Source organism: Sycon ciliatum, chromosome 4 (genome assembly GCF_964019385.1).
Source record: "Sycon ciliatum chromosome 4, ocSycCili1.1, whole genome shotgun sequence".
Lineage (NCBI taxonomy): Eukaryota > Metazoa > Porifera > Calcarea > Leucosolenida > Sycettidae > Sycon > Sycon ciliatum.
Genome location: NC_088646.1, coordinates 26798182 through 26821403, shown reverse-complemented (window position 1 = coordinate 26821403; position 23222 = coordinate 26798182). Strand labels below are relative to the sequence as shown.

The window sequence follows — 23222 nt, the reverse complement described above, 5'->3', positions numbered from 1 at the left end:
CATTGAGGACGGCTGCCGGGCAAGTGATGGAATGGACGAAATCCAAGCTAGTACAGACAAGATAGCTGCTGCCGTTGCCTCAACAGGTGAAGGTGACACACCTAGTGATCAGCAATCTATTGCTAATCTCTCCACCCAGGCATCACAAGCCTCCTCACCAGCCTCCACCACGGCAGAGACTAAACCATCAACAGCTGGGAGTACCGAAGATGGTGAGACGTAACATGTGTCGCAAGTATATGGGCGCTGTGTCTCGATTATCCTCCGCATGTTTCGCGTCCATGACCGCTGTAGGCTGGTGTATGTTGTTCTACTGCACATATGTACATAGTGTGAATAGTTTTATGTTTTTTTGGGAGATCATTGCATTCCTTTGAAATTCTACACCGCACAAGTCCATCTGTGATTTCAGCTTTTCTCTCCTTGTATATATAGTGTGCATGTCCGTCCCCTGTGCAAGTTTACAGTGGATGGCAGACATTCTGCTGCCTGCGCCAACCAAGCACGCACTCTCGTATCGGGCGTGTTGAGGCGCCATGCACCATCATCCCGCTACCAGGTTATGCCATGCCCCCCCCCCCCCCCCCCCCCCGTTACCCTGCCCTTGCTTTCTGTTGTGTACATATTGGCCCAGTTATGGAATTGCACATATCGTGTACAAAGACGCTATGCTGATTTACTGGCTTACTACTCTGCTTTGTTTGGCATAGGGACTCCCGGAGTGTGTGGAACGTCAATGTACTTCCTATGGTTTCTTCCTCTGCTCTAAATTTAACCCTGATCATGACAGCCTGATGCTCAACCTAAAATATGAGACTGCAGCAGTGTGGCTTGTATGGCGATGCTGGTGGTCCGTGACTGCGCGGGTATTGGGTACATGGTCCATGGATTGGCGGAGTGAGCCAATCATGGCAATGCTGTGTGTTCAACAGTGATTTGACCTGCACAACACTATAATCACTGTTGATTATGTTCCACGGTCTTTCTGTCCTGGTCAGGAAACAAAATCCGAGGATCATTGATTTGGACATCAAAGTCGTAAATCTACTGAGTCTGTGCATCATGTGCATGGCGGCATGCTCTGATTCAGTTCAGGATCATGTAATTGTTCTCTGTCTGTTCTGTGCTGGGCTGCTGGCTAGCTGCTTGGCTCAGCGATTTTGTGAACGAAACAAGTAAAAAATAATTGATCATTAATTTTTGTGGTGACGTGACGGGAACTATACTCCTATAGTAGGGGATCGACCTGTGTGAAGTCGATATGTTACCACACCTTTATATCACATGATCGTGATCGACCAGCATTCCAAAATCATACTGGCTTGAAAATTCTTTTTGCATTTTCAAGTCAAGTTCGAGTGATCACTGGTGATTGAGTTGGTCCAATATCTAATGTGTTGCGATTCTACGTCCACCTCTGCTTGTGGAGTTTGTAAAATAATCCTTCACCATGGATCGCAAGAATGAGCTCGAGCGCAAGAAGCAGAAGCTCGAGGAGATGCGGAAACGCCGCGAGCGAGAGCGACGAGAAAGGGACGAGAAACGTCAGGTGCGTTTCCGATCTGAGCATCTGGGATTTACAACTCAGTGATGGATTGTTGCATGTTGTGCGAAGCGTGCTGTAAAGCATGCATAGTGTTGATTATCGATGTACTTCATGGAAAATGAGTGGATTCGATCTCTTGTCGGACTTGAAATCATTCAATTTTAGTATAATGAATTGGCACACACCTATCAAGTTCAATATTTGATGCAAAATAATCCTTACACCCAGAAACAATTTGCGACGCACAGCAGCAATAAAGCACAGTGTGAGGATAGCACTATTCTTATGGGCTGTTTCGTCTGGCTACAGGTAGCTCTTACACCATGGCATCGCAGTCTCATATCCACTTCAATTTCATTGCACTTGTTTAGTTTGCAATGCACAAACATACAACCATGCATTGTGCATGTATATAGCAATCAGAGGTCTAAACAATAACATACATGTGCACCTGCTGGCTCAAGGTGAATAGTACAATGTGTGAAAGATATACCAGCTAAGCTGTCCAGCAACTTGCTCATGTTACACTGCAAGTGTTTTAATGGCCATTCCGTGAAGTGCAAACATCACAACGGTGCATGTCATGGCAGTGTTCATGGTCGTCTGCTATGGCTATCACCTTGATTTGTAATGTCTTCAGCTATCAGAGTCTATAAGGCGATATGTTAAGCAAGAGACGTGTGTTGAGAGGTTTGCGTTACCATGACATCCTACTTCTTTAAAGCCTAGGCCAGGGAACAGTGTACATGTAGTTGATTTCCGCTGGATCTAAGAACTCTTGTTTTCAACATAGTCATTGTGTACCATAGTGATCACCAGTACACAGACAGAAGAACGAGCAGTTGCTGTTTCGTAACTCTGAGTTTCACGAGCTGAATCGATCATCAGACGGAAATTGAGCCCTCTGCGGATGGTGGATGAACTTCACATAGTGATCATTAGTATGTTGAAATGGCCCGTGGTTGGATGTGTTTCCTGCTGTGCTATCTATGCTATGCAGGCGGCCACGTCTCCAGAGCCAAGCAGCGCTGCGGCAGCATCTGCAAGCGCCTCGGCAAGGGATGTCGAAGGTCTGGTCGATCAGCTAATCGGTGGAGCAGCAGCAGAAGGTGAGTGTAGGAGATACACCGTGCCACCGGTAATTATATGTTGGCTCTTTGTTTGAACGGTCACAATGATATCTGTGCAGAATGATATCCGTCCAGCCACAGCTGCCTATTCGACTAAAACACCCACACCCACACGCACACGCGCGTGCACACACACGCACACACACACACGCACACACATGCATGCATGCCCAGTTTATTGACTTTTCATGAGAGAATAAATGTAGTCACAGTCCATGTGAGTGCTCGTTTAACCTGTACTACACTGATGCACAGCATGCATGTAGACACAAGGACTAGTATGCTTCAGTACAGAGACTGCTCTTTTGTGCACATTCCGAGTAATAAGTTTAATCTCAGTTTCAAGTCAAAGCCCCGTTTCTATTCATTTGTTTTGATGCGTACAATTTTGCCTTCTAGCCGGTGAAAAGTGCACAGTGTATAATTATGTTAGGACAATGTGCAAAGTGCAATGTAGAGAACACAAACATAGTTTCTTTGCATTGATCATGCCGCTCAGCTCTCCTTACAGCCTGAAGTCTGTGCGTGGTCCTCTCTTTTGCTTTTTTCTATTGTGTACTGTATGTGTATTATTAGGTCGCAGTCCATCACCTAGTCCCGCCACATCTGCCGGCCCTTCACCTGCGCATGCTAGTGATGCAGCGGGTGCTTCTGCATCTGCTGCCGCCGCTGCAGCACCGTCAGTTACACTCACCTCTCCGTAAGGGATGATATCAATGCTCTCAGACTGGTCTCTCTCTTCTCTCTCTCTCTCTCTCTCTCTCTCTCTCTCTCTCTCTCTCTCTCTCTCACCTCTCCGTAACGGATGATATCAATGCTCTCAGACTGGCCTCTCACTCTCTCTCTCTCTCTCTCTCTCTCTCTCTCTCTCTCTCTCTCTCTCTCTCTCTCTCTCTCTCTCTCTCTCTCTCTCTCTCTCTCTCTCTCTCACTCTCACTCTCTCTCTCTCTCTCTCTCTCTCTCTCTCTCTCTCTCTCTCTCTCTCTCTCTCTCTCTCTCTCTCTCTCTCCCTCAGACACAAACACTCTCGCACACACACACTTTCCCATGTGATTTGACGGGCTGGGTATATGTTTTACTTTTTGGGCCTGTAAGTGTTCAACAGTGGGCAATGGATTCTGCCTGACGTCTGCGCATTGTACGTGAAGAATGTGGGGTACAGGGGTGATCTACTTTGTATGTGCTGTGTTGATGTGTTGCTGTGTGATGTATGTGTTGTGTTGCTGTGCTGTGTGCGGTGTGTATGCGGTGTTGCCATGTCGCTGTGTGATGTACGTGCTGTGTGGTATGTTGCTGTATGTTGTGTGATGTGTGTGCTGTGTGGTATGTTGCTGTGTGGTGTACGTGTTGGTGGTGTATGCTGTACAGGAAGAAATCGATAACACTGACCCGGTCGGCAGTGACACAGACCAGTATTCCTCCTAAAGTAAGCCCAAAAAATGCATGCGTACGCCATGTTGTGATCATTGCACATTGTTGATGTTACTCCGTTGGTACAGAGTTGACTGTTTGGGATTGGATGCTCGTTGCCGTTTTGGAATAAAACGTTTTTTCTGTATCTAGCGATGTGGAACCACCGAATCCTGTTACCGGTATGTACTGATACGGGCTAATGTGTTTTGTTTGGTGCAGGAAACCGTCACATACAGCAAGGAGATTCAAACAGATCCGATCGACTTTCCTGAAGCAGGTAGGGGTATGCTTTGTGTTTATGCATATGTTGAAGCGGTTGTGCCTGTTGTGTTTCACGCTTCCTCTGTGGATGTTACAGGCCATTGCAGTGTAGGTTAGGGTTATGCTCCGTGTTGTGGTTTACGGTTTCCATAGTTGCCGCTACTGGGAGCTACTTCGGAGTACGGTAAAACCTGTCAAGGCGACCACCTGTCCCAGAGGACCACTACAACCAGGACCAAGGGATGTTACTTCCAGTCAAATGACCCTGGATAAGGAGACCACGTTTCGAAGGTCCCCTAAGTGGTCGGTCGCCTTGGACAGGTTTCACTGTACATGTACTTGCACGCTTACCTATGTGTATATCGTTTGTTGGTGTGGATACATTACCCTGCTGCTGCCAATATGCTTGCACTTGAACGTGTTTGTCTGGTGTACTGGTATAATGTAAATGTTGTTGTGCCTTGTATTGCAGATGAGCAACTTGCAGAACCGGTCGACGTTGCAATGGAGACGCCAACTCCGGCCGGTGAAGATGAAGGCACGGCGGTGCAAACGGAGACAGAAACTTCACACGGTAAGTTTAGCTTGTTCTGGGTCTTTTTCGTGACCCAACTCCATCTCAATTTGTGCTGAAAGCACGATGATATCGATCGTGTATAATCTCAATTTGCAAATCAAGGGAGAAGCAAATTTCTTGCATGTATCATACTAGTATTTTCCATGTATAAAGTTGCACCCCGCCATTTATCCTATGCCGCACACCGGCAACCGTAGGAAAGAAGTTTCAGGAGGGTCTTCGAACACGGCTGGCTTTCACACCGTGGTCCCGATGTACCACAATTAGCTGGCAGCGAGCGGCTTCCCATTGGAAGCAGTTATCTATACACATTTGATTTTTCTTACTGTGCACACTGTGCTGTTGTGACATGTTGTGTTGTGCACAGCGCTGCCCATTCGAGAGCTATCCGAGGAGGAGCGTACACTGATCATGGGCTCTCAGGACTTTGGCCGTTTCTTCCAGCATGCATCCAAGCTGATGCAGCGTGCCCTGGGTGAAGCCGACGTGGCAGTCGACTATCGGATGGATGATGACGACGACGGAAAGAAGTGAGTGCTGGGCTGCCTTGCAATTACATGTACTTCTGGGCTTGAAGGCTGGGTGAAGGATACTTTGGTGTCAACCGGTTTTAATTGTTCTTGGTGTGTTGATGGTACCATAGCTCTGCAGTACTGTTGGTCGCCGAAAAACTGGGGGAGGGGGGGGGGGGGTCAGCCTCCTAGCCCAGACTGTTCTTATTTTCATGTGCTACAGTCTATGCACAGTTGAGTCACCGTGTATACATTGGTATGCTGTGCTTGGTGAAATTCTAGCCTGGTTGTTCTTCGGCACTCCGTTCTTCGGCACCCGGCACTATTGTATGCTGTTTTTTTATCCTTTCGCCATGCAGTGAAGTTGCAGCAGGTGCAAAGGTAAAGTTGGGTCGCCAGTTCTCTGAGGATCGGTGGTCACGTCGTCGTGCTGTTACCTGTATGGACTGGTCACACCAGGTGAGCCGCCCATGCTGTTACTACTTGCTTGTACTGCTGCTGCTTGGCTAGCTCTGCAGCTGTAGCTTGCACAGTGTGTATGCACGTGTGTGTGTGTGTGTGTGTGTGTGTGTGTGTGTGTGTGTGTATGCATGTGTGTGTGTGTGTGTGTGTGTGTGTGTGTGTGTTTGTGGAGGGGCTTTTGACCCTGGTGCAACATTATCGTATTCATGATGTACTTGTTCTATGCTTGTTCATGCAGTGCTTCTTTTGACCTTTATTGTGTATGAGTGCAAGTGTGCAAGCGTGGTGGCGGCAGCGGTGGTGGTGGTAGTGGTCTGTGTGTGTGTGTGTGCGCGTGCATACATGCGTTTATTTCTGGAGAGAGGTCGCCATTGCAGATGGAGTTCCATTGGGCCAATTGCCTCTCTTCACAGTTGTGTGTTAGCAGAACTGAGCGAAGGTCGTGTTTCTTGTCTGCTTGTTCTGCAGCACCCTGAGTTACTTGTGGCATCATACGGCAATAATGAAGAAGCGCCGCAGGACCCTGATGGTGTTGTCCTGGTTTGGAACTCCAAGTTCAACGCCCAAACGCCAGAATACATTTTCCACTGTCAGGTTAGTGCATTTCATGGGTTATGTTTTCTGATGATGGTGAAATTGCCAGGCAGAGATGGTATGCCGATGGCAATCTTCACTGCCTATTGTGCTAAGGTGTGCTGGAGCCAGTCATTGCCAAGGTTTAGAAGTCAAGCACCCGGCTATGTGTGAAGCCCGTCAATGAAAGAGAGAAGTCAAAACAGTTGTAGCTATACTGTTAGTTGAAGGTTACTGTTTCTCCTGCTCAATCCAAACAAGGTCTTGATTTGGAAAAATGTCCCACGTAGCAGGCACACAATTGAAGGGTCCCTGCCAACACACGCCCCGACTTTTATTTTTATTGCTCTGCAATGTACGGGGAGGGAAGCAATTGGCGTTTTCTTGATGGAGTATTCTCGCTGCCGTACATCCTTTCTGTGTCCCGTGTGAGATTCAACCCTCACAGTCATCCACTGCCACTGGGACTAGAGCACACGTAGTGTGTAGGTGTCTGTGGCAGACGCTGTATGGTTTATCACTCATCTGTAGTCCTAGCTTCATCCCTGCAATAAGTCCTCCTCTCTTCCATGTGATTGGGCTTGTAGCCCGTGTGTACTTTTGAATTCAAGTAAAGAATACAAACAGTCAATCACCCAGCTAGTCTTCGCTTCATCCTGTGCAACAGTGTTCCTTGTCCGGGCCTCTCCCGTCTTGTGAGAATCCCTGGCAATTGCTTACCCTGACTGTGCTGTGCTTGCTGCTTGTCTGTGTAGTCGGCCGTCATGTCAACAACATTCACACGGTTCAACCCTCATCTCATACTGGGCGGTTGCTACTCCGGCCAGATCGCGCTCTGGGACATTCGCAGCAACAAGCGGACGCCAGTGCAGAGGACACCGCTCTCCGCCCATGCCCACACGGTAGGTATAGTTGCAGTAGGCTAGAGCTGCACTGCTTGCTCCTAGTCTTCGCCTGTGAATCTGCTCTACTCCAGGCAGCTCTCTATGTGTACTGCGCGCGCGCGCGTGTGTGTGTGTGTGTGTGTGTGTGTGTGTGTGTGTGTGTGTGTGTGCATGAGGGAGAGGGGGTAGGAGCTTTGAACACACAACTTGAGTGTGTGAATCGGAACTGAACTATTTTTTCTTGTGTGTCATACCAAGCAGTCCAGATGATTGTATTCCCTGAGTTCGTCACACCTTGGACTCTACACATACTGTATACCGTTTCCAAAATGCTCTCGACTACTTAAAGGGTTGTCTGATATGTTTGATGTGAGGAACTAGATGTTGAGCTTGTCCCAGTTGTAGTGATTCCATGGCTGCTTGGACTATAGTAGAACAGCCTGTTGTGCATGTTCCATGCTCTGTGATGTGTGGGCTTGTTTATTATTGTTATTCAATATCATGCATTCTGCCTATGTAACTTACTTGTACCATGTGCTTGTCCTCTGTCCACTGCATAGCATCCTGTGTATTGCCTGAGCATCGTGGGTACACAGAACGCTCACAATCTCATCAGTGTGTCAACGGATGGCAAGATGTGCTCCTGGAGCTTGGACATGCTCAGTCAACCGCAGGTCAGTGCCAGTGTGGGTCTGTGCTTGTAGCATTGTACACTCCCAGTAGTGTTATTTCAACTTATTTGTAGCTAGGGTAATATCAAGAGTATATAACCCCCCAAGAGTGTGCAACTCTGCATATGGGGTCTCCGACGGCGAAAACTCACATCACATGTCTCAGATACATTCGTACTACGTACAAACGAAGCATAGCGTGCGCGCAATCCGAATATCTGCCACGATCATGCTGGAGATTTGCATGCCCGCAGTGAGTTTCTGTCAGAGAGTGCTTTTTTTATTACTCCACTGCTCGCTGAAAACGGGCTGGAAACGTACAACTGTGACACTGCACCACGTGATGTTAGTTGTCGCCGTCGACGTACCCCATAGAAAGGGTATCAGAAGCTGCACACTCTTGGGGGGGGGGGGGGGGGTTATATACTCTTGGTAATATGTGTATGGGTAGTATTGGGTACCCAATCTCTTTTGCCAAGAAAAAAATATGTTCAAAGTGGATTTACTCATACACGAACCATGAAACGTCTCCAGAACCAAGAGTTTATAGTAGACCAAGAGTATGCAGTTTCTGTCCTCAGCTGTGATAACTCAACCGCAGCGGAATTGTTTGGCGAAACCGTGATCAAGTGCGTATGCCTTTCCGCACGTGTCATGGACAATGCTGCTCAATGACATCCAATCCTGCGGATCAAGTTTGCGCACGCTTCTGCCGCCCGATGTTCGCAGCTCTAGGGCTGCATAGCCCTCGGCAAGCACTTGACTCACGCGATCGGATTTCTTTGAGCAGCACTGTAGCTGTAGTAGCAGTTCATCAGGCTCAGGACCCATGGATCAATAGTCTGTTGTTCTGCTTTGACTGCCATGCTCTTGCTGTAACGTACCTCCATGGTCTTCAATAATCTGTACTTTAGAGGCAAGGCGGCGCTGTAGAGTACAATGCCGATTATCTGAATGTCAACTATCCAAACTATCAATAGTCCGAAATACCTATTTGCGTTGAGTTAATTTTTCCCACCCGCCGCATTTTCACTGTGTGAACTAAAAAATTAAAAAAATCGAAAAAATGAGTAGGGTGGTGTGCTATCAGAGTATGTGGTGGGGGTAGAGTAGAGTAGGATCCGCTGATGGCAAAAACTCACATCACGTGGTGTAGTGTTCACTGTGTGCACTCCTAGACTGTTATTAGCAAACAGTGGAACAAAATAGCACTCCCCGACAGAAACCCACTGAGCTTAGGCGACTCATCAGCATGACATGATGGTGGCAGATATTCGGATGGCATGTACACTGGCCATGATTAGACGTACATGTAGTACGAAATGCACATGGAACACGTGATGTGAGTTTTCGTCGCCGGTGGCCCCACAGAGTTGCACACTCTTGTGAGCTTATTTACTCTTGGCGTAGCTTGTTGGCCCATGTCACATGATGTGAAGTTTTGCCGTCAGCACTGGATCGAGGTTGCGCAGCCAGTGGCACACCTTTGGGAGTACGTACTCTTGCTAACATTTACTGGTTTTGAAGGTCGGAGGTGCCTTGACGAAATAGGCATCACTGGCGGGAGGGCCAAGGGTTAGCTGTCCCTGAAAATAGGGATGAATAAATAGATAATATAATATCCAGGTAGCGGAGTCCTCTGGTGCAATACGGTGCTCATTGCTCACAGGGGCAGAGCTAAATCATACAGAGTATCACGCGTCTAGTTGGCTGTAACTAATAGTTTCATGCCATCTGACATGGAACTATCAGTTTCAAGTAACCAGACGCGTGATACTCTGTGGCTCGTGTAACGAGACGGCTTGAAAGCCCAGGAGCCCTTGCAGTGCTTTGTTTTTACCTAGGTCATCGTGTGTGTTATTCAAACTGATAGAAACGTCTTTGCAATACGATTATCGGGCACGTGTTTATGCAATACAAAAACATGTACAGACGCAAAGACCTGTCTATCAGTTCGAATAACATGCATGATGACCTCCAGTGTAGGTAAAAAACAAAGCATGGCGATGGGCTTTCAGGCCCTTTAGTTCCGTTTTTTTTAGTTAAAAAAGAAACTTCAACTTACCTCTATCTTACAGACAGGTAAAATCTGCCAAGTTGTTATTAGCCCGTGCTTCACACAGCCGGACATGTACATGCGCGTGCATGCGGACCCACACGCATGAACGAGCACACACAGAATAGTCTGGTTGAGTTAAATTGGATAGGTGGAGTGCTGGATTCGAGCAACTGGTGCAATGTCACGTGACTCGGCAAATGAGTCGCAACACGAAAAGACTCTGCTGAGTCGCGAACAGGCAATGACTCTGCAACTGAGTCGCAAGCAAGCAAACAGGGCAAACCAGTTGTGAGCGAACATTCGCACTCCCCAATGTTTTATTTTACTTGTATGTTTTTTTTTGTTTTTTGTTTTTTGAGAATTGAATATGGCAAGTTACAGCGGATGCAAGTGCAGACCACATAGGCTGCAGAGAATATAGCAACATGTTAACGTAGAGCAACAGCTATAGGGTGGGTGTTGGTGGGGAAGAAAAAGCTAGGAGCGAAACTGTGAAAGCCAGGCAACAGCAGCGAACTCTACTTTCACGAAGGCAACAGCAGCGAACTCTACTTTCACAAAGGCAACAGCAGCGAACTCTACTTTCACAAAGGCAACACTCAAAGCAAGGCACGTGGGAAAAGTTTGGAGCAGAAGAAATACGAGGTGTGAGCTGCAACCTCTCTTGGCGCGGTTTCGGAGCTGCGCTGTAGATTAGCGCCGTGAATCTGCGTGATTGATTAGTGTAATCAAGCTGCCAGCTGGCAGGTGTTCATGCGGCGCTAACACACTCTAGCCACTGGCTAGTGCGCCATATTACGCTATGGTCCTAGCTTTTTCCTTCCTTGAAATTTTTCCAAGTTTATAATTTGAAGCAATAAACTGTGCGTTATGGTATCATGTGTACTTGTGAGTGCTATGCTGGGAGTCGTCGCGGATAATTTACTGTTAGTGCGTCGTTGCACAACACTGGCAATGTGTAGTGCAGAGCCAGATCAAAGTCGGTCACGGACCTTTGTTATCTCAACGTAGGTCCTTTTTGCGAAGACTATGTGCCTTCGCAAACCAGAGATTGAGCCCTTGCATAGCATGTGGTGACTGGAAGAGAAGAAATTACAGCCAGCTGACGAATTATTGTGAGGCAGAGCTTGTCTTCGGTGACAGATGATGTTTGCTGTAGATCTTTGGCAAAGTCAGCAGGTGTGTATGCGGAGAGGATGGTCTGCCAGTACTCCAGTATTACGACCCAGCTCGAAGAGTCATGTTGCTAAGACAAGGAGGTAGATCCGATTTGTACGCCTCGACCGGCTCCATCGTACAGCTCGTTGACATTCCACAGCACCCCACGCCGTCAACCTGTGCTGGAAGAATAGTCCAAGTCTGTGCTGTGTGTTCAGACTCAGGAAGAGCAGGCTGTGGCGGATCACTTTCTACGGTAGCACCTTCAGTTGAAGATAACTCCTTGGATTTGAACTCAGTTCCGATCAGATTTGGAATTGGAAAGAGATGTTGTGACAGCTCAGACCTGGTGACAACTACGAGTAACAACTAGGCTAGGCATCCAGTCACGCTCTCTCTCTCTCTCTCTCTCTCTCTCTCTCTCTCTCTCTCTCTCTCTCTCTCTCTCTCTCTCTCTCTCTCTCTCTCTCTCTCCGTCCCTCTTTTTCTCTCTCCTTCCCTCTTTTTCTGTCTTCTGTTGCATCGGTTTGCTCTTTGCTCACACACATACAGGATGCTCAGGAGCTGCAGTTCAAGACGGCCAAGTCGGTGGCTGTGACCAGCCTGTCGTTCCCGCAAGGCGAGGTTAACAACTTCATGGTAGGAAGTGAAGATGGTTCGGTCTACACTGGCTGTAGGCATGGCAGGTAGGAGCTACTGTTGCTGACTAATATGATGCACTCACTACTCGTTCATTGTCAGTCTAAGTCAATGATCAATACTGACACTCACACCTGAGAATTTGAGGTTTTTCATCCTCTCTTTGCAGCTGTGTAATATTTTCGCTGAACCTTGAAAAGTGTTTGTGTGAATACTAGTGCCGAGTATGGCCTCATCTATCCCTTTTTGTTCTTGTTCATGTCTGCTTGTGTCTTCATCTGTTTGTGTCTTCGTCTGCTTGCCTATCTCCTGATTCCCGCGCCCACAGCAAAGCTGGTATTGGCGACATATATGAAGGTCACACGGGCCCTGTCACGTCACTCAGTTCTCACACGGCGTCAGGCCAGGTATGTGTGCCACATACACCACACATACACCATAATATACACTGCGCATACACCACGCATACACAAGTAACACCACACTCCTTGGAGATGTCCTCTTAGCAACCTTGAACCTTCCCATTCATAACCATTTGAGGTGTACATTTGACACTAGGAAGCAATGGCTGTGGTCAGAGAGGAACGGAGCGATGCACTGTTTCGAAAGAATAGATTCAGCTCGATCTAGTTGTTCTTATACAGACACAGATTGAAACCTTATCAGGTTGTATCTACATGCCGAGGGCTTTCTAAGAAGCCCAAGATTTTGAAACTCCATACAGGGAAACCACAGTTATGAACAGAAAGGTTAATAGAGACCTGATCGTCCCTTTGCTCTCCTCAAGTCTTTTTTCTTTCGTTTCTTCTCACCATTTTGTGACACTGCTGCACAGGTCGACTTCTCCAACTTGTTCTTGACGTCTTCATTCGACTGGACCGTCAAGCTATGGAGTCAAAAGGTGGGGAGGGGTTCTTCTGTGTTTCTCTCATTATAGTATTTGTGCTAGTGACATTATGTATTAGCTACCTAATTAGTAATCACATGTTGATTGGTGCTCAATGTGCAGGGGTGTCGGACACGGTACAGTCACTACGGTATTGACCGCGCCACATTTTGTCTCGGGCACCCCGTGAATCCATAAAATACAGTCAGACCTCGCATAACAACTGCACACTGCATCCGTTTTCCAGAAAAATTTCCGGATAGGCGAGGGAACCGGATAATCGAACACACATACTGTATATGTGCATGGCATATGCTGTAAATCGGTAACCAACGATTTTCTACCGGATGGCGAGGGATCCGGATAAACGAGGACTGGATAAGCGAGGTCTGACTGTACACTGATCTGGGCTCTAAATTTCTAAAGTTGTCGTCTCAGCAACCCCCCCCCCCCCCCCCCCACGAGTAAATTGTACTTCAGATGGCTGACCGTACCACACTAAAAATATCTTCCGACGCCCCTGAATTGTGATGTTGACCTCATCCACAAGGGACGTTCCTCCTGGAAAGCAAGTCACCCAGCGCCACCTTGTAATGCACTCGCTTTAGCTGTATTTGTGTTGCGTGTGTTCATCTAAATATGAAGACAGGTAAACGTCAGCTTTTGACCTCTTGAGTCAGTGAAAAGTTACACCCCCACCACCACTGCATGTGCTCTCTGGCCGAGCACATCCACCAAGCCAGCAACAAAACAACTCCAAATCAGATACAGATGCCAGAATAGCATACACTTCAGATGTTGAGTGTACAGTAAAACCTGGCGTAAGTGACCTCTGTGTTTAGCGACCACCTGCTCTTAACCACCGTTTTTCCACGCACAGACAGTTCTACACAGACACTTTGGGATCTGGTTTTAAAGACCACCTGCTTTTGCTTGCACCGTGGGGTGGTCGCTTAAACCAGGTTTTCCTGTACTTTGAAGTGCATACCTGTAGTATCTTTCCACTGTACCCCTACAGCTTTCTCGCTGACCATTCAACTCACTCTTTTTGCCATGTTTTTTTCTCACTCTGTCTGTGCAGCACCAACAAGCGATATATTCATTCGAGACGAGTTCGGACTATGTATTCGACGTACAGTGGTCTCCTGTGCACCCGGCTGTATTTGCATCGGTCGACGGTAGGTCCTCTGTTCGTTTGTCTGCGCACGCCAACGGATACTCCCTTGATTTAAGCTAAAGCCTGTGCAGAATCCGTAGGTACAAAATACGAATACCCAGGCTTTTCTTTGCTCATGCCACAGCTCCTATTCCACCATGTGATTTCTCTATTACAACTGTCTGGGTTGTGTATATTAGCTGACCTGTGTAATAGCTGGTTGTGATGCAATCACTGCCTCTGCTGGTGTGCTTTGCCACTGGCAAATGTAGTTGAGACTTCTGCTGCTGTTTAAGCCGTGAACTAACGTCCTCTCAACTCATTTTTTTCATGACTGATGTGGAAATAGCAGAATTTTCTGAGATCAGCCTTGACTGTGTTCTCTCTGTCCTATGCCCTATTTTCTCTGCCAGGTGTTGGTCATCTTGACTTGTGGAATATGAACACAGACACCGAAGTACCGGTTCTCAGTGAGCAGGTGGATGCCGTCAGCGCACTAAATCGTGTGCGGTGGAGCTCTACAGGCCAGCAAGTGGCATGCGGCAATGCAGATGGCACTGTGTACATCTACGACGTCGGCGAGGTACGTGACACCACTGTCAGAGCACTGCTACATGTGCTGAACACAGATTGTATTCTAATCATATACATGTAGCGAGCGGCAAACAAGAAAGTTAGCTGCATTCACTGTACAATGGTCATGGCTTATAAGCACAACATTCTCCATGTAGAAAACCGACCCGCCGCTGGAGCAGACGAATTGGTGTACCATAGACTGCAGTGTCAGTCCTGCTGAATGAGAGCTGACTGGAATTGTTGTAGAAAATGAATTTTGCACAGCCCTTGGACAAGTTTTATTTGCAAAAGAGATGTGGCGATGGGGTGCTCAGGTAATAATTGTCCATGCCGAATATTGTCTTGTTTCCTTGCAGCATTTCCATCAGCCTCGCAATGATGAGTGGACTCGTTTCAAGAACACGTTGCAGGACCTGCAGGCCAGTGATTCCACGACCAATCCCGAGTCGTCAACGAGCACAGCCGGATCGGCGCCTTACTAGGACAAGTACGGCAGTGTATTTAATAGTCCATGTGTGTGTGCCGTGTATTCCGCATTGTGCCTGTGTGCTGTGCTGCTCGTAATACCACGTACTGTGCCGCGTAGGTGCATTGCGGTAATGTGATGCTATGCGTGCACGGTGAAACGCATGGACACGACGGCACACACTACGCACGCGTGCAGTACATTCGTAGAGAGGAGCTTGCTCGCTTAGCTCGTTCTGTTTACATTCTCTTTTAGCCTTTTTTCATTTCTATACGCTAGGCTATATTTTTTGCTTGGCGTGTAGACTGGATATATGTCACACCCTTGCTGTCAGGAGCTGTGACAACTGATACCACACTCTGTTGTCAGCAGGAGCTGTGACAACCGATATTGTATGCTAGTTCTCTTATTCCTTTGCTTATCTTTTGAAAGTGCTGTCTTGCTTTCCGGTGGACCGACTAACATTATTTTCTTCACCACGCCACCCAGATCCACAAGCTGTACATAGTAGCTGTAGAGTTGTGTAAGCACTGCTCTGCTTACCCCCTCCTCCCCAGCGTTTGCTTTGCATTGCTTTTTCTATTGTGTTTTCGGAAGCTGTTGCCGTTCAGCTCCCTCCCGATGCGCCCTTCAAGCTCCGTGCTCGCCATTTTCTGTTTTGTAATATAGAGAGCATGGATTTTTTGTTTTGTTTTGTCAGCATCGTTGTCGACACAAGAACCCGCCTCATCATTCCTATTATCAGCATCATCTCAACCGTTCATCATTGTCACCGTCAGCATCATATAAACTACTGCAGTGTGTCATTGTATAGAAACTCAGTGTCCCCACGATTTCCATGAATTTGCTACTTCTTATAGACTTAGGCATGCAAAGTTAACGTTTTTTTCATTTAGCATTTTTCATGGCTTTTGAACTCTTTGTTTTATATAAAACTCCTATGTTTCCCACACTGTGTTTTTGCTTGCCATTGCACTGTTGATTCTGTGCTGGTATGTGCCCCTATGAATGCAGAGAACCTCACGTATTTCGCTGTTGATTCTGTGGCGGTATGTGCGCACGCGTGTGAATGCAGAGAACATCACATAACGTTACTACGCCGGTTTTCCCATCTGCGTGGCCCAGTTGTGTTGACGGATAATAATAATAATAATTATTATTATCTTAACGCTTCAGTCATTGTGCCAGCTAGCCCTGGGTAGATACTGCCGGCGGAATAATTGGCCGAATTTTCTGGAATGGTTCATGCATGTTTAGTCCATGGATAAAGATGAGGTTGGGTGTTCATTGTGTGATACATGCGCATTTGACCAATGTCAACCCTGGGTTATACCAAGAGCACTAAAACAAAGGTTTATGGCTATACTAGTAGTACTCCCGTAACGTTACATAAACGAGGTCCAAGTGAATCTAAAGGTGGGCGTTGTATTGCCACGACTTCTATTGTAGTTTTCCACCTACAAAAAAAAACCAGTACAGCTAGCCTGGTGCACCGTCACGATGGATACACATACATGTACACACGCACACACACACCTGCGCGCATGCACACACACACACACACACACACACACACACACACACCTGTTGCCTGTCCAACTCAATACGCAGCACACAACATGCAAGCTGGCTGGGCGCCTGTCATTAGGCCAGACAACAAGCAAGTGTCGGCATCTGACGAGTACATGTGATCCGTGAAGTGTTCAATCTGTTCATCTGGCATGTGTCGTGCTTGTGACAACTGCAGACATGACCGATCAAGAGCTAGCAGCAAGGTCCGAGGAGCGCAAGGGATATGATTACCTGAAAAATTATGTCATTTACGATACTACGGGTGACACAGTCACAAAAGGTCTACCGGTCAACCGCGCATACCATAACCAGGTCTACTTGCTAAACGTCTCTGCATTGACGACTATCTTTCCCACGGCCAACGATAACCGTTGAACATTATGCCAACGCTTACAATAACGATTGATGTATTATTGTGACGGATGAAATAAAACAGGAAAGGGCGCAGGCCCTAATACGTGCAAGCAAGAGTACATAAACCGTACTCTTGGTGCAAGGGATAACAATCAACCTTGCACATGAATTGAGCATGTGTTCTAAATACAGTCACGTATTACAAAATGCAAAACAATAAAAACAAAAACAATGAGCAATAACTTCAGGACTAGACTGGGCACAAGTCCTAAAAGGTGCAAGGGATAACGATTGATGTTGTTACCCGGGTACCCGGGGTTATGCTCTCTTGGCCGCGAAGGACTAAAGGGACCGTCACTTAATTTTTGCCGACTACCCGCCAAAAAAATCTTTTCGTTTCACGTGTCACTGACACGTCCGCGGACCGCGAGCGCGTAGATATACGACTCGTACTCGCGCTACCTTTCACGTCAAGCAATCTGTTCACGCCACATGGCTGGATAGCGCGTACATCATGGTACATGTACATGGAAACATGATTGAAGACTTGCAAAATCAATTTTTTTCCAAGTCCAGGCGCTAGGCCTAGGCAGTACTAATGCCTAATCAATGCCCAGGCAGCTGACTTTATTTTCGGAGAAACACTACTCATTGTAGTAAAAAGTAACAATGAATAGCGATATCATCTAGGAAGGATCGCTACCCTAACGCGAAGGAAAGGCCTTGCGCGGCTGCTCTACGAAGTGTTGAAGAAAGACTCATCAAAGTTAGTTGGTGGACGAACAACTCGCTGGCGCCGGAAAACTTGGCCCCCAACGATGGTGTTTGGTGAATCATCAAGCATAATGTCTTGTAGCAGTGTTCACCGAGGAAGGAGAACGCTCTAGACTAGTCGCTGCTGTTGTCCGTTTCATCCACGTTGGGCGTTAGCTGCACCGCGCCTATTGTGTTTTAGTATTCCATGGACACACATTAGCATTCAGAGCGATTGTGGAGCCACAATTTACTTCACACAGCGTTGTATTGTCCACGAGCGCAAACTTAATTATCAGCAGTACCTGTTACTCTTCATCCTACATGTAGACTTGGAGTATACACGGCCTTGTCACGACAGCGACAGCTCTACAGATCATGCAGAGTGTTCAAGTGAGAAACATTAATTTCTATTGTTGGTGGACGAATAAATGGCTGGTTCCGAAAAAACGCGGCCTGCACCGATGGTGTTTGGTGGATCATCAAACAGGGTGACCAGCAGTGTTCACCGAGGAAGGAGAATGCACTCGCCACCACTCCGATTCATCCAAGTGGGCGTTAGCTGCGCCGCACCTATTGTGTTTTAGTATTCCATGGACGCACACTAGCGTTCTCAGCGATTGTGGAGCCACAACATATCTTCATGCGGCGTTGCACTGTCCAAGAGCAGAAACGTCAGCAGTGACCCATCATCATACATGTAGATTTGGAGTATACACACCATGCGCCAATGGGCCTCGGCACAACAGCGGCAGCTCTACGGAGTGTTCAAGTGAGAAACATTTGTTTAGACTTTTGGTGGACGAACAAATCGTCGGTGCCGAAAAACGTGGCCTGCGCCGATGGTGTTTGAACCATCGAGGGCTCCGGAAGCAGCAGCTGAGCCAGATCAGCCAGTCTTGCCAACTCTCAGTTGCCGGACTCTGTGCTGCAGCTAGCGGCACTGGCACCAGCCGGAAATATTTTTCCGCCGATACCCGTTACTTCCAGTTCTGTCAAGGGCATAACTGGAATCCATTGCCAGGTGATGACTTTTTACTTTATGTGTTATTTTGCTGCCGAGTTGTTCAGAACTTTTCAGCCCCGATCTGTTCATGTCTACATGTCGGCCATCCACAAACTTCATGTGGAAGTTGGCTTTACCTACCCGTCAGGCCCAATAACTCTCCTCGCAAGGTTCCTGTCGGGCATCAACAGGTCATCATCGACACAGCGTCATCGCCTGCTGATAACCACTCAACTTCTCAGGGAGATTAGCCGGCATGTTGCCTTTCCACGGATGTGGCACCCTCATGACAACTGACTGCTTTATTTTAGCTTTACATTACCGCAGTCAGTCCAGCACAATACGCCAATCGTATTTCACTATTACTCGCGTGTCATAATTGGGGATATGGGCTGCTCCGCCCTATATCCCTGATATGCCAACTAGATGAAAAGTGTGTTCTGAGCCTGTATCGCGTATAATAGGCTCATCGTAAAACAAATAATAAAAGTCTTAAAAATCAGGGTTCACGTGACACTCGGGTTCCAGTCAAGTTTTCCGCATCCGCAGGAACGCTACCCCCCCCCCCCTCTTGAATCATAGCATAGTGAACTGTGCAATGAACAGATTATGGAACTCCCTGCAGATTTACCACGGTCATTTCTGGTGACTGGTCTCGGGGCACCGTGGAAGCTGTGACTGGTTGCAAAGTTTTGTTTTGTGACTGATCATGGGGCATTTGTGACTACTTCGAAGCACAGCTCTGATTGATCACAGAGTCTTACTGTTGTGAAAATTTATATCGATTGAGAAGTCAAGCAGCCACGGGGCGCTGGCCTTGCAGCTGTGAGTATGCATACGGTACATATTCACATGACTCTATTGTATGCTGGACACTGCTGGTCCATTGTTGCAGTGTGTATGTGAACTGCAGAACCTATTCCGTGATGAAACACCTACTCTTAAAAGACTGAATGTTTGAGCTAATAGTCTTTTACTTCACTCTCATGCTGCTCATATAATTATACCATGCGCCAGAAGACCCTATGTTCTCACCAATAGCCACTGCTAGCTGTTTTGTCATCTTGCTGTGCCAAATGATGCTGTATAGACGCGCCAAGCAGAAATGGACTGCTTATGAGCGTGAACAGGCTGGATGGGGTGACTGATGGACTGTCGGAGTTGGCGAACCACAGAAATCGTGTCGCATCTCTGTATGCTGGGTTGGCACTGATTTGTAAAATGGCCTTCTCAGTATCGCAGGTCATGACGATTGGTGGCAGGCAAAATCGTAGAACAATGATGAATTGCCTAATGGCTAGGTCATTGTTAGTAAGATTGCCTGAATCCTAGATGTCAACACAGTCTAGGTCCCACAGATCTGGGATGGTGCAGGAGTCGGAAGTTGCATCAGTTAGAGAAACGATAGCTGGCATGGCTGCTCATCGGCGTAGCTGAGTGCTTGGAGTGACGTGGTCGGCCAGTCACCACAAAACTGACTGTGGTAGGCAGAAACTGTAGTCCTGGCGGAAGTCCTCTGGTGCTCCCCGTCAAGACTCCCAGAGGAAATCTGCACCGATCAAGACGACTGACTATCTTACGGTCAACGGCGATACTGGTTGATGCTGCACTAGCTGCTGTTGCGCTAGATGCTGGTACCTCGTCAGCTACAGGCTGGTCAGCTACTATGTTGGTACTGCTGTCAGATTTCTGTTGAGATTCAGGGCAGATCGTGACATGATGTTGACTCTGATTGGTGACCCATGCGAGAACACACATTACACTTGCGGGTGGCCTTGCACTGAGTTGACCGGTGCCCTGTGCGCAAACACACAAAGCAACGCTTCTGTTCAATCAGTTATTCTTTCCGCTGTGCTACTGTTGTGTATTTCGCGCAGCTCTTGTCCAGGTGAGATCCGCCGCAGAATGCACACCCTGTCATACTGCTGGCATTCCAGTTAACATCAGACCGCTTCCTTCTGGTGAACTTGCACGCGCCTGTCACCAGTGCACCTGCAGAATAGTGAGTGACATCTTCTGCTGTAGTACCGCCTGTGTTTGTGCGGCGCAGAAAGGCGTCTTGCATGATAACATAACGCTTCAGTGCTGTTCTGAAGTCATTCAGTTTCCATTGTGTCCCTGCATCTGAAAAGCCTCGCGATTCGTCCAGTTGAATCAGCGTTCGGCATGATCCGTATCTTGGTCACAGCACCGTGTGATGATCTGGTGACATCAGACGGATATAATACACAAGAGACAATTGTGATATTTCTACGTTGTGTTTACTTCAGATACATAATCTAAATAAAAGGGGGGTTGTCAACCGACAATCGCTCTATTTAGTTGCTTTTCACTCTTTAGATAAAAATTCTTTTATTTATTATGTCGAAAAATTATGCGGTTGTCAGTTGACAACCACCCTTTAATTTACACTGCAGTTGCGTGATGTCCACCACTTTCTGTACATAATCTAAGAGTACTAAAACAGCCACTGACTTCCAACTACCAAGGGAAAGCAAGCCCAAGCGCAGGAGAACCGTGCGCGCGCGCGGGTACGTGACATATAATATCGTAGTAGAGCTGGCAGGCAAGGCATGATCAGGGGTTCAGGCCCTGCCTGTAAACGCTCTGATTGGCTCAAACCCTGGCAACAATCACGTGACATGTCTGAAAGTACAAGTAGTTGCGATTTATGCTGAAGTTCAAACTGACGGAACACGTGCAGCGCTACACCATGAACCGTGTGGAAACAATAATAAGAGGAGACACGGGATAACAGACATGAACTCAGGGTCAAACTGATAACTGTGAAACGTGAATGCATGCAGTATATGGAGACAAAACAAAGTCGCAGAATTCAGTACGTAACAAGTACTACACACTAACCTCGTACATGAGAATGTCGCGACACCATTTGAATTAGCTCTTACACCCCACTTATGTTTCAGTCAGTAAGAGTACACATGCGTACTTACGTTGACTCTATTTTATCTGACTTGTCCAACACCATCGTTGTGAGCCTTCGGCACTTGGGAATACACAGGACAGATAAGATAGCAGCAAGAGCATCTCCCCGCTCTGTGAACACAGCTCAGACGCCATGCTTCATGATTGTGTGCCCATGGAATACAAGGACACAATAGGCTTGGTGCAGCTAACGAAATGGATGAACGGTCGACGGCCTGAGTGTTCTCCTTCCTCGATCAACACTGACAGTCACCACATACCATGCTTGATGTTTCAAGCACCATCGGCGCAGGCCACGTTTTTCGGCACCGACGATTTGTTCGTCCACCAAAAGTCTAAACAAATGTTTCTCACTTGAACACTCCGTAGAGCTGCCGCTGTTGTGCCGAGGCCCATTGGCGCATGGTGTGTATACTCCAAATCTACATGTATGATGATGGGTCACTGCTGACGTTTCTGCTCTTGGACAGTGCAACGCCGCATGAAGATATGTTGTGGCTCCACAATCGCTGAGAACGCTAGTGTGCGTCCATGGAATACTAAAACACAATAGGTGCGGCGCAGCTAACGCCCACTTGGATGAATCGGAGTGGTGGCGAGTGCATTCTCCTTCCTCGGTGAACACTGCTGGTCACCCTGTTTGATGATCCACCAAACACCATCGGTGCAGGCCGCGTTTTTTCGGAACCAGCCATTTATTCGTCCACCAACAATAGAAATTAATGTTTCTCACTTGAACACTCTGCATGATCTGTAGAGCTGTCGCTGTCGTGACAAGGCCGTGTATACTCCAAGTCTACATGTAGGATGAAGAGTAACAGGTACTGCTGATAATTAAGTTTGCGCTCGTGGACAATACAACGCTGTGTGAAGTAAATTGTGGCTCCACAATCGCTCTGAATGCTAATGTGTGTCCATGGAATACTAAAACACAATAGGCGCGGTGCAGCTAACGCCCAACGTGGATGAAACGGACAACAGCAGCGACTAGTCTAGAGCGTTCTCCTTCCTCGGTGAACACTGCTACAAGACATTATGCTTGATGATTCACCAAACACCATCGTTGGGGGCCAAGTTTTCCGGCGCCAGCGAGTTGTTCGTCCACCAACTAACTTTGATGAGTCTTTCTTCAACACTTCGTAGAGCAGCCGCGCAAGGCCTTTCCTTCGCGTTAGGGTAGCGATCCTTCCTAGATGATATCGCTATTCATTGTTACTTTTTACTACAATGAGTAGTGTTTCTCCGAAAATAAAGTCAGCTGCCTGGGCATTGATTAGGCATTAGTACTGCCTAGGCCTAGCGCCTGGACTTGGAAAAAAATTGATTTTGCAAGTCTTCAATCATGTTTCCATGTACATGTACCATGATGTACGCGCTATCCAGCCATGTGGCGTGAACAGATTGCTTGACGTGAAAGGTAGCGCGAGTACGAGTCGTATATCTACGCGCTCGCGGTCCGCGGACGTGTCAGTGACACGTGAAACGAAAAGATTTTTTTGGCGGGTAGTCGGCAAAAATTAAGTGACGGTCCCTTTAGTCCTTCGCCTCTTGGCCTACAAGGTTACCCGGGGCTATGCTCTCTTGGCCTACAATATTAGTATTATTACAATCATGTACATGTC

General features: G+C 47.4%; 2 protein-coding genes and 1 long non-coding RNA gene across 3 annotated transcripts in view; 2 read left to right on the top strand and 1 right to left on the bottom strand.

Annotated features, from left to right (window-relative positions):
* The window catches only part of LOC135815350 (CXXC-type zinc finger protein 1-like), an 18385-nt gene extending 17801 nt beyond the window's left edge, over positions 1-584 (top strand). The window contains exon 16 of the mRNA XM_065328631.1: positions 1-584. This exon is cut by the window's left edge and continues 386 nt beyond it. Coding sequence (XP_065184703.1) covers positions 1-223 — 223 coding nt within the window. The 3' untranslated portion in view covers positions 224-584.
* Positions 585-1342: 758 nt separating this feature from the next.
* Positions 1343-15996, top strand: LOC135815348 (cytoplasmic dynein 1 intermediate chain 2-like). The gene is made up of 17 exons (XM_065328629.1): positions 1343-1549; positions 2547-2655; positions 3253-3376; positions 4045-4102; positions 4309-4366; positions 4823-4924; positions 5295-5457; positions 5799-5898; positions 6370-6495; positions 7230-7376; positions 7919-8032; positions 11799-11932; positions 12214-12292; positions 12721-12786; positions 13853-13949; positions 14341-14510; positions 14860-15996. Exons 1-17 carry the CDS (start codon positions 1451-1453, stop codon positions 14983-14985), a joined length of 1872 nt encoding a protein of 623 aa, XP_065184701.1. The 5' UTR covers positions 1343-1450; the 3' UTR covers positions 14986-15996.
* A 3007-nt stretch (positions 15997-19003) lies between these two features.
* LOC135815347 (uncharacterized) lies at positions 19004-22929 on the bottom strand. Its single transcript, XR_010553282.1, has 2 exons — positions 21609-22929; positions 19004-20856 (listed from the first exon to the last, which is right to left on the bottom strand). It is a non-coding gene; the product is annotated as an uncharacterized LOC135815347 (long non-coding RNA).
* Between the last annotated feature and the right edge of the window lie 293 nt (positions 22930-23222).

Coding starts and splice junctions, on each gene's coding strand:
- LOC135815348 (XM_065328629.1), top strand. CDS start 1,451: ATGGATCGCAAGAATGAGCTCGAGCGCAAGAAGCAGAAGCTCGAGGAG. Junction 7,377..7,918: donor TCTCCGCCCATGCCCACACG/GTAGGTATAGTT, acceptor TCCACTGCATAG/CATCCTGTGTATTGCCTGAG. Junction 12,293..12,720: donor CTCACACGGCGTCAGGCCAG/GTATGTGTGCCA, acceptor ACTGCTGCACAG/GTCGACTTCTCCAACTTGTT.